The 10,701-nt window shown below is 43.5% G+C and overlaps 1 protein-coding gene across 1 annotated transcript in view; it reads right to left on the minus strand.

The window, feature by feature from the left end:
• PCNX1 (pecanex 1) overlaps positions 1–10,701 on the minus strand; it is a 3,150,868-nt gene that overhangs the window by 2,951,218 nt on the left and 188,949 nt on the right. Inside the window, exon 2 of the mRNA XM_044073489.1 lies at positions 706–914. Coding sequence (XP_043929424.1) covers positions 706–914 — 209 coding nt within the window. The remainder of the gene's footprint in view (positions 1–705; positions 915–10,701) is intronic.

Below are 10,701 nucleotides of genomic sequence, written 5' to 3' on the forward strand. Positions count from 1 at the left end.
AAAAATCCTTTTTTTTTTTTTTTTTTTTTACTAAAACCACAATGCTGCAGCATTTCATGCAGAATTGGTATAAATTGTAGTAACTGTTTGCTACATTTGTATCAAGCAGTTTGCTGAAGTTTACAAGAAAATATTTTTTTTCAATAAAATGTGGAAGAGGAAGGTTGGGACATGTGACTTGAATGACTGCAGCAAGAAGGAGGGAGGGGTGGCATGTCATGCATCTGGTAGGTGTGCAGCTGTAGAAGGAACGGCCGTTTTTTTTTTTTTGTGTGTGTGTTTTTTGTTTTTTACACTCTTCACTTGAAGAGCTACACAGGTAGTGCACTGATTTGTGGACCAGTACAGGCTGTTGGTTGAGCCAGCTACTTCTCTGGTCACACTTCAAAAATTTCTCTTTACAACTACAAATTCCCATACTGCCATCTTGTACGAGGACTAGCAGAACAGCTTCATTTAACCTGAAACTACATATGAAATTATACAAGATTAGCAACTCCAAATATGTCTGGAAGATCTCATGCTTCGTTATTTTTCATTTATAAACTGTACCAAAATAGTGTTTGGTAGTATTTTTGCCTGTGTGTTGTCTTTGTTTACGTAGTACTGTACTTGTATAGAGAATTAAGACAGTTTTCTCTACAAAACCACTCTAAAAACAGCAGCAGCCAAATAAACAAGTACAAACAAGTAAAGGTCACTTACCCTGGTCCATTGCTATCTTCTCTTTTTGCCGAGTCGTCTGCTTCCTCTGCTTTTGCTCCTCTCTCTGCCAGTTCACTCCGACTCCGCTCTACAATCTCACCTTCATCTAGTGCTCGATGTAATCGATAATTCACAGTTTTCAAACTGATAAAGACAACTGCTATGACAGCACAGTAGACTCCTACTACTACCATGTCAGATGGTAAGGCCTAAGCAAAAGGAATGAAATAGGTTTAGTCTGACTATTTTGTTTTAAACCACAGCTGTAAACCTGCATTAGACACCATACTTTACAAGTACAGCTTAACAGAAACCTTAGCTGATGTAGAATGTTTAAAACGTTCAACCCCAACCCATCCCCCACACTACCAACCAAATTGAAGCTGCCATATGAACATTTTGGACACAGTCTTAGCAAAACTTTTTTAATCTGGTTAAGTTAAACAGCAGCCATGCCTCTCAATCTTCTGACACAAGAAATCTGGAAAAAGTTTATAAGAGTAATATTTAAAATGTAACAGTAGCGGGTTTTGCATTGACCTGCATTTTCTGAAGGATATGAAGCCAGAAATTCAAATAGTCTGTCATTATTTAGTGCCTTCAATCCTCAGAGACTTGCCAAAAAAAAAATATATATATTATGAGGAATGGACCAAAGGTAGGAATTGAAAATAGATAGTTGAGAGTTGTTTTGTATTTTTACATTCTGAAGTCCTCTTTTTTTCTGCAAAAGTAACAGATACCGAAACCCTGCACAAGATGAAACAAACATGATTCCTAAGTTACTATTTGTTCTATTACTCAGGACGGAACTCACACACCAGGAACAGGAGATAAAACAGGACCAAAAAGAAAGCACACATGTTCTGAAAGTTCATAACAAGTAGCTTTGCACCACAACTAAAGTACAGTTGTGTACACTTATCATAAATGTAGATGTTAGAGTGTATTCAATGTTGCAGTCATCACATTTGGGTTATCTGCTTGCAGTAGCCATCAGTCGGCCTGATTATCAAAGTCATGGGTCCTGTGTCGCTTACTCGTCTCATCTTCCATGATGTCAGGTAATCATGAGTATAAAGCATGCAGCCGATGCCATTACATTAGTTTTTCTTGCCCCAGATGTCAGGTGCTCCCATAATGGGAAGCAATTATATACAAGGTTACACCGCCAACAAAAATGCAAATACACCAAAAAGCTTTAAAGCATAGTAAACAAGAACAGAGGTATAGTCAATAGAAGTCAGGGGGCTGGAGGGAGGGTAACCAAGACTGCAACAGTGAATACACTCGAACATCTACATTTATGGTAAGTGTACACAACTGTACTATGTTCTTTGTGTTTCACTGTTGCAGTCATCACATTTGGGTAGATTCCCAAAGCTACGGATGGGAGGAGGTAATTAGATAGCATTAGGACCAGCTACCAGGCCCTGCAAGACTACAGTGGCAAAACCAGCTCTGGATTTAGAAAAAAATTGGCAAGTGGTAATGCTTGGTGAAGTTATGTACAGAACTCCAGGTAGAAGCGTCTAGGATGTCCCTGGTAGGGACACCTCTGAGAAGGGCTGTAGAGGTAGATGCAGCCCTGGTTGAATGTGGTCTTATCCCCTGTGGGGTAGGTTTTCCATGGTGCTTATAGCAGAAATTAATGCAATGGCTTATCCACTTAGAAATGGTTTGCTTTAAAATGGCCTTCCCCTCTGCCCCTGCAGCAAATGCAACCAGCAGCTGTTCAGATTTCCTGAGAGGTTTAGTCCTGTCCAAGTAAAATCTAAGTTGTCTGTGCACTTCCAAGGAGTGCAGTATTAGTTCCCCTTTGTTCTGTGGATTAGAAAAGAAGGTTGGCAGTTGAATGGACTGATTAAGGGCCACACTGGATACCACCTTAGGCATGAAGGAGGGATTGGTTCTGAGGGACACCCTGTCTGCATGAAAGATGATGAAAGACGCCACTGCCATGAGGGCCTGTAATTCAGACACCATTCTTGCTGAAGTGATGGCTAGAAGGAAGGCTGTTTTCCAAGAAAAGAATTTCAACTCTGCATTTGCAGCTGGCTCACAGAGTGAGCTTTTCCAATACAAAGTTAAGGTCCCAGGCTGGAGTAGAGGCTCTCCTGGGTGGTCTTATGTTTTTGGCCCCTCTAAAGAATTGCTTCAGCAGTGGATGAGAGAAGACGGGTGGTTCTGTAATGTAATGAGCTGAAATGGCTGATGCATAAATTTTGATGGAGGAAAAGGAAAGGCCCTTGTGCAGCATTTCAGTTAAGTATTGAAGAATCTGAGGTAAATTGGGCGCTGCTGTGCCCATCCCCTGAGTTTGGCTTCAGGAACAGAATCTTTTCGATTTTTCAGCATACGATTTTTTAGTACTAAGCCTCCTTGCCTCCAGAATGACATCCATCACTTGCTTACTGAGGGATGCTAATGGAGAGATCAGGTAATTTACCATAACGCTCCATGGAGGTTCATCTCACTTGGTTATTTTATTATTGTGGGTTCGGAGAGCCGATCCGCCTCGCGTCGGCCGACTTTAGCCGGGCTGCCAGGTTCAGGGTTTAAAGCTGTGGGTGCAGAATCTTGCCATCCTGCTGAGACAGCAGGGCAGGGGGCTGAGGCAGGTGTCATGGTGCCAGCAGTGACACTGCACAAGAGGGGGTACCCAGTGTTGGCGTGGCCAGTCTGGTGCAATCAGTATTGTCCTGGGTTTGTCCTGTTTGATCTTTAGTAGTACCTTGGAGAGGAGAGGAAGAGGGGGAAAGGCATAAACTGATAGTTTTTTTTCCAGGTGAAGGACAGGGCATCCACTTTCCAAGCTTGTTTGTGGGGAGTCCTTGTGCAGAATTTGTCCAATTGGTAATTCTGGGGGGAGGCAAACAGGTCTATCTCTAGGCTCCTCCATTTGTTTCACAACATGCTGAATATCTTTTGTTCCAGTTTCCACTCGGGTGGGTCCATGAGATTTCTGCTTAGGTAGTCTGCCAGTGTATTTAGCTTTCCTGGCAGGAATTGAGCTTGTAGGTGCACTTAAGCCAAAGGGCAGTGCAGAGAATGGAGAAGTGCATGTAGCCTGCTTTGAAGCGTAGGTATCTTCTGCAGGATTCCCTTATTGGGATGGGCAGGTAGGCTTCCTTTAAATCCAGTGTGGCCAACCAGGCATCTCTGCCTAGCACAGGAAGCAGCTGATGAAGAGTTAGCATCTTGAATTTTGGGATTACCAAAAATGTGTTTAGGATAGACAGGTCCAGGATAGGAAGCCAGGAATTGTCTTTTCTGGGTACCAGGAAAAGTCTTGAGTAGAAACCTTGTCCCCATTCTTCTTCTGGGACAGGGTGAATAGCCCTGATGCTTAAGAGAGAGAGAACTTGCTTTTGAGCCTCTGCCCACTGATTTGGGGGTAGATCTGGCCAACCGCTTGGGGTTGGTAAGGAGTGGAGTGGAATCTGTATCCTTGGGAAACTATATTTAAAACCCATTTGTCCTGGGTAATGAGTTCCCAATTTTTTGCCTGCAGGGCAATCTTTCCTCCTAAAGGAACAGTCAGTCAGTTATGCAGGGCTTGGAAGGTTTAAAGTTAAGTCATTGAGACAGTTTACCATAGGGGGGAATCTTACTATCCCCTGCTTTGGAAGTGGGTGCCCCCCACTGCTTAGTCCTGTGAGTACCTTGGGACTGAAGACTGGGTGCTCTGCTGGTTCTGGGTTTGGACTGAAGTCCTGGAAGAGGCAGGAAAGGACCAATTTGTAGAGGGCCAATGCCTACTTAATCTGGGAGGCTGTACTTGCAGGAAATCTTTTAACAGTTTGCATAGATTTAGTTTTATCCTCCATCTTTTTAAGTACTACTTCTGCTTTGTTGCCAAACAAGCGGTCTTGGTTTAAGGGAGCATCCAGCAATTTAGCTTCAACATGATCTGGCAAGGATTGCTCCATAAGCCAAGTATGTCTTCCAAGTACAGACCCAGTGACAGCAGCCCTGCAAGATACCTCTAATGAATCAAAACCACATTGCAAAGTACGTTTTCCAACTTGTTCAGCAGATTGTATTAAAATCCTGTAAATCTTAATTTTCAGCACAGTCAGGAATCAACTTCATTTTCCGTTTAAGCAATCCAATAATATGCTGCTGATACTTTAACATATGAAACTGGCAGTTTAAGGCCCTAATGACCAAGGTTGCAGAAGTGTATACCTTCTTACCCAATCTATCCAGCACCCTGGAATCTCTATAAGAGGGGGTAGAATTTTTGGCAGTAGTAGCCTTAAAGCCCTTGGGTCCCTGTGAAATGATCTCAGGATCCGCAGTAGGATTTTTAAAGAGGAACTTGTGAGAATCAGGAACCCTGTAATACCTATCAGGTATTCTGGGAGCAGGAGGCAAGAGTCAGGGGCCAGGCTAGATTCCGAGAAGGCATCATCAACAATGTCCAGTACAGGAGGGATAGCTAAAGGCCTGTGTTGAGGCAGGAGTAAGACATCCCCAAGCCTCTTTTTGGAGTCAGAGTAATCCTGGCTTTCCCAGCGAAAATGCTTCCTAAGAGTATGCAAGATTTCACCGAAAGAAAAATCCTCTGGAGGGGAGGCAGAGGGAATGGAGTCCTCTGCATCAGAATCCTCATAGGTAGATAAAGGTAAATCCTGGTCATCAGAGGAAACAGAAATTTCACAGTCCGGATCAGAAGAATCAGAGGGAAAAATCAGTCCTAGGTCTCTTAGAAGGGGAAGGGTGGCTTTCCCTGATTAGACTAATAAGGTCTTCAGCCATTCTTATTTGTTTTTTAGGCATAGGGGCCTGACCATGCAGTCTGGGCGTCAGTTTTCTAGGCATGGATCGAGTTTTAGGCCTTAAAGAAGAAGATGGCGTCACTTTTATATGCAAGTCAGTAGGCCTGAATACACCCTCAGAAGCCGGTGCCTGCACAGCGGCTCCGGACCCATCCACAGGTTTCACAGTCGAAGCATCTCGCGGCATACCAGACTCTGAATGGGTCTCAGTAGAGGCCTGCGAATCTGAAGTAGCAGGTATCAGGGGCTACGAAAGCGCATCACTGGAGTACCAGCGAACTGGCGACTAGCTTAGGAGAAGTGTCATCAGCAGCTTTGGACCTATGTGGTCTGTCCCTGTCTTTATCTTTGCGTTTTTTCAGAATGTCAGTAGACAAGTGGTTTACCGAAGCCATTTCTGGATAATTGAACAGAGTACCAAAATATTTAGAAACGTAAATAAACCGACGACTAATAGAGGTGTGAGTAAGGCACAAAACCAACAGTGCGGTACATCGTGGTCCGGGCCCAAGCAAGGTATGCAGTACGAATGAAAATTTTTATGAGATATTTGCTTTCCACAAGAAATACAATTGTTAACTTTTACTGACATCGGTTTAGAGCAAGAAAAAGGTTCCCCAATGGGGTACTTAGCTTAGTTGAAGACTTTGGTTCTGAAACTCGAAAACAAAAATTTCAGGAGTCGGCCGACCGGCACTTGCGAACTGCTTCTGCTTCGGGCACCGCATGGCAAGAAAGACTGATGTAATGGCATTGGCTGCATGCTTTATACCCCTGACTACCTGATGTCATGGAAGATGAGACGGCAACCGACGCAGGACCCAAGACTTTGATAATCAGGCCGACTGCAAGCAGATAACCCGAAATGTGATGACTGCAACAGTGAAACATGAAGAACATCATGTAAAGAATAGTTAAATGAATTTAGGAGGGACCTACTAAAAAGTGGTTTGTCAGGGTCTATACAGCACAACAGACAAACTGAAGGATAGAAAAGAAAGATTGAGCTTACTCGGTCAATTTACTTAACCAAGTTTCTTACGAAAGAACCAATGATTAAAAAATGTTTTATGAGAAAAATACAAAATGCCAAAAATGATAATGTCAAGCTCTCAGCTCCATGTATAAGGGCTCAATTATGGGAGCCCAGATAAAAATAAAATACATTTTAAGGAGTTATTTGAAAATAATCACTATGAAACTAATTTTAAAATTAAAAATAAAAAAAAGTTTGTTCAGTGACTGTACTAGCAAAGTTGTTATCCTGGTGTCAAGCTGAACATGTAAGCCTATAACCTTTTCATTGAAATAATGAAACTTTGGAACCCATGTGCAAAACATCATGTTGTTCATTAGCATAAATCCCCCCAGCACGCACACGCAAGCAGGTAATGCCTAACCACCCATGCCCTACTACTACTCCTTAAAAGCAGAGAGGTAACAGTTTTCCTTTAACGGATCTCTCAGCTCGGTTAGGTGTCATTTGGGAGGAGACCAGTGAATTGTGTTTAAGGAGAGGAAAACTGTGCCTTACTGCATTCCTGCTACAGTGATCAGACCAGCAACATTTTGCTATAGAGTTCTTTTTTTTTTTTTTTTTCCTTGTGAATTTTTACTTCCCTGAGCACTTTCCCTATTATCAAGGGGGGGGGGTGATATTATTTGGAGTTACCAAACTGTACAGCAAAAGCAGTAAAAAGGCATTTTTTTCTGATAATTTTTTTTTTTGGGGGGGGGGGGCTTTGTATCAGAAAGAAGACATTAAGACCCAGTCTCTCTCTCTGTAGAACCCCTAGTGAGTGAAATAGGTCCGATTGCCATAGGTTCATAGGTGTGTACTAGGCTAACGGCCCTGGAGTCTACATAAACCTAGGCCAAGAAGATTCCCTGGCATCTTGCCACCCAAAGTTAGTTACCAGTGCCCCTGTCAAGCAAGGCCACAGAAGTGATCCCCGGGGTGAACTTCCTATTGCCCATCCACTCATCAAGATTTCTCTTTAAGGAGAGCCAGTGATGTGCTCTGCTTGACATGAATGGGAAGTTTGTTTCAGAGTATGGGAAGTCTCTGGGTTTGGAACCATCTACATGAAAAGTGAAATTTAAATTTGTCGATACGGAGTTGGGATCTTAAGTGCCTGTGCATCAGACCGTGCAGACATTAATTGTGTGATACAGTGTGTGTCTGTGTGTGTGTGTGTGTGTGTGTGTGTGTGTGTGTGTGTGTGTGTATGAGGTGCACTTGATGTCAGTTCCCTAAGACACTGCAGACAAACATCTAAAGGCATTTTTCTGTGATCTTTAGGAACTGTGCGATTGAAGGAAGGGTATCAAAAATTCACAGGAGAAAGCAGGATTTCTGTCCCCCTTTTTTTTTGGTTGGGGGAGGTCTAAAGTCCTCTAAATTTCTGCACAACTTCCAGTGTTTTAAAGAGGTCTGACAAGTCACCTGCAGAGGGAAAGACATGTGCTAGGAGTGAGATACAGTCAGCTAAGGTCTGCAAAGAGTGTGTGTGTGTGGGGGGGGGGGGTAGGGTCTGTGCCAACTGGTTCAGGTCAGCGAGTCAAATCTGTAATCCAAGAAAACAACTAACTCCTCCCACAGTAACAAAGATCTTAGCTGACAGCAATCCTTCTGAAATGTAGTCTGAGTCACTGAATTAATTTAGAAGTTATGTACCTACCATAACGTTCCATGTTAGTTGTCTTCTCTCGCCTTCTTTCTTGCTGGATGGGTTCAGAGCCGATCCTCGGCTCCGACTCGGCACTTGCTAAGCTCGAGAGCTAATTTTACCAGCTCGAGGCAACCCTATATCCCATGATGCAAGGCAAAGACTACCCAGATCTCGTTTGGTAGCTAAAGAAATAGTAATATTTTCTTCCAACTGTAGAGGAGGAAGAAAAGTAACAATACTAAATAACATCATAATCCTCTAGAAAGGATCAACCTAATCTAGTGACACTAGAAACTGAATAGCTAGAAAAAGGAATAAAACCTCTTAATAGAAGATGCATAATCTTCTCGGTCTGACCAGGCTAGGGGGATGGAAGGCGGGATGCAAGAAAGAAGGCGAGAGAAGACAACTAACATGGAACGTTATGGTAGGTACATAACTTCTAAATGTTAAGTTGTCAATCTCGCCTTCATTCTTGCTGGATGGGACCGCGTCCCTAGCACCTCTATCCTGGGTGGCTCAATGGAACAGACTCTTGAGAACGGTGGAACCAAAATTCGCTCTGTCTCTGGAGGCCAAGTCTAATTTGTAATGTGAAACAAAGGTATGAGGAGAGGCCCATGTGGCTGCTGCACAAATAGTGTCTATTGGAAGTCTAGCTTGAAAACCTGTCGATGTAGCTAGAGCTCTGGTAGAATGGGCTTTTGGCTTAGAAATCAACTCTTTGCCTCTGAGCTGATAAATTTAAGTGATCACAGAAGACAGCCATCTAGATAAAGTCACCTTGGAAACTGGAAGGCCTTTCCTGTTCTCTGCATAGGATAGAAACAGTTGATCATATTTCCTAAAAAGTTTAGTTTTGTCCAGATAATATCTGAGCTGGCGGTGAACATCAAGACAATGTAACTTTTGTTCCGCTCTATCAGAATAATTCGGGAAAAACACTGGAAGATCAATGGATTGATTTAGGTTCGTCTGCAATGCCACTTTTGCTAAGAAAGACGGATTAGTCCTTAGAGAAACTCTGTCTTTGTGGAAGATTAAATAGGGAGGAGGAATGCAGAGAGCATGAAGCTCAGATACTCTCCTGGCAGAAGTAATGGCGACTAGAAAAAGTGTCTTCCAAGAAAGAAATTTCAAAGAACAGGCAGCTGCAGGTTCGAAAGGGGGAAGAATCAAGGATGTTAAAATTAAATTTAGATCCCACTGTGGTGGGGGGGGTCTCTAATCGGAGGTTTAAGTAAAAAGAATACCTCGAAGGAATGCCTTGCAAAGTTTATGTGACATAATGTTGTGGTCCAAAAGGCCTATATGAAAATTCAAAATGGCTTCCAGTTGAACTTTCACTGTGGAAGAAGAGGATCCTGAATGAAAAATCTCAGCTAGGAAGTCCAAGACCGAATGAATCGGAGCAGTATAGGGGTCTATGTTCCTAGCTTTTGCCCAGAAAGAGAAACGTCACCATTTACTAGTGTAAATCTTTCTGGTAGAAGACTTTAGGGAAGCTACTATGATATCCCGGATGGGATTAGAAATCATAGGAAGCCTGGCTAAGGATGGAAGTGGAGCAACCAAGCAGTGAGGTTGAGAGAAGGTATGGATTGGTGCAGTTGCCCCGACTGGTGGGTCAGAAGATCTGGAACCGGGTCCAGATGCCATGGCTGTACCAAGAGATAACGATGTAGGAACGGAAACCATATCTGTCGAGGCCAAAAAGGGGCAATGAGAATCAACTTGGCTCTCAAGGCGGTTGCTTTCTGAATTAGCTGAGGTATCAACGGAAAGGGGGGAAAGGCATAAAGAAGTCCCCGGGGCCAATCTTGGGTTAGAGCATCTCTGGGGGGATGGCCTGGAAGGGGGAAGAGAGAGAAGAAGTCGGGGCATTTGCTGTTTTGAGGTGTAGCGAAAAGGTCGCAGCAAGGAAGGCCCCACTTCTGAAAAATCTCTTCCGTCACTGATTGTTTGAGACCACTCATGAGGCATGAGAATAGCTCTGCTCAATCTGTCCGCTATGATGTTGGATTTCCCGGGGATATGCGTTGCTATCAGAAACCGCTGAGAAGAGATTGCCCATTGCCAAAGTCTGAGAGCCTCTTGACATAGTGGATAGGACTTGGTTCCGCCCTGTTTGTTGATATACCACACTACGGACATATTGTCCGTTTGGATTGCAATAGTTCCCAGGGGAAGAGAGTCGTTGAGGGCTTGCAACGTTAAAAGCACCGCTCTCATCTCCAGGACAATTATGTGCAGATGGTATTCGAAAGGTTGCCAAGTGCCATGGACCATTCTGCCCTGATAATGCCCTCCCACCCGATCAGGGAGGCGTCCGATGTAACCGTGGCAACCGGGGCAGGAGGAACAAAAGGTCTGCCCTGATGGACTTGAGGGGATGATATCCACCAGGTCAGATGCCTTTTGCAAGTTGGAGTTACTATGATCTTGTGATGCATGGGAAGTTGTTGAAAAGACCATTGGGCGAATAGCATTCATTGTAGAAGACGCATATAAAAGCGGGCAAAGGGAAGAAGTGTTAATAA

Source organism: Protopterus annectens, chromosome 6.part0 (genome assembly GCF_019279795.1).
Source record: "Protopterus annectens isolate FY-2018-M chromosome 6.part0, PAN1.0, whole genome shotgun sequence".
In the NCBI taxonomy this organism is placed as follows: Eukaryota; Metazoa; Chordata; order Ceratodontiformes; family Protopteridae; genus Protopterus; species Protopterus annectens.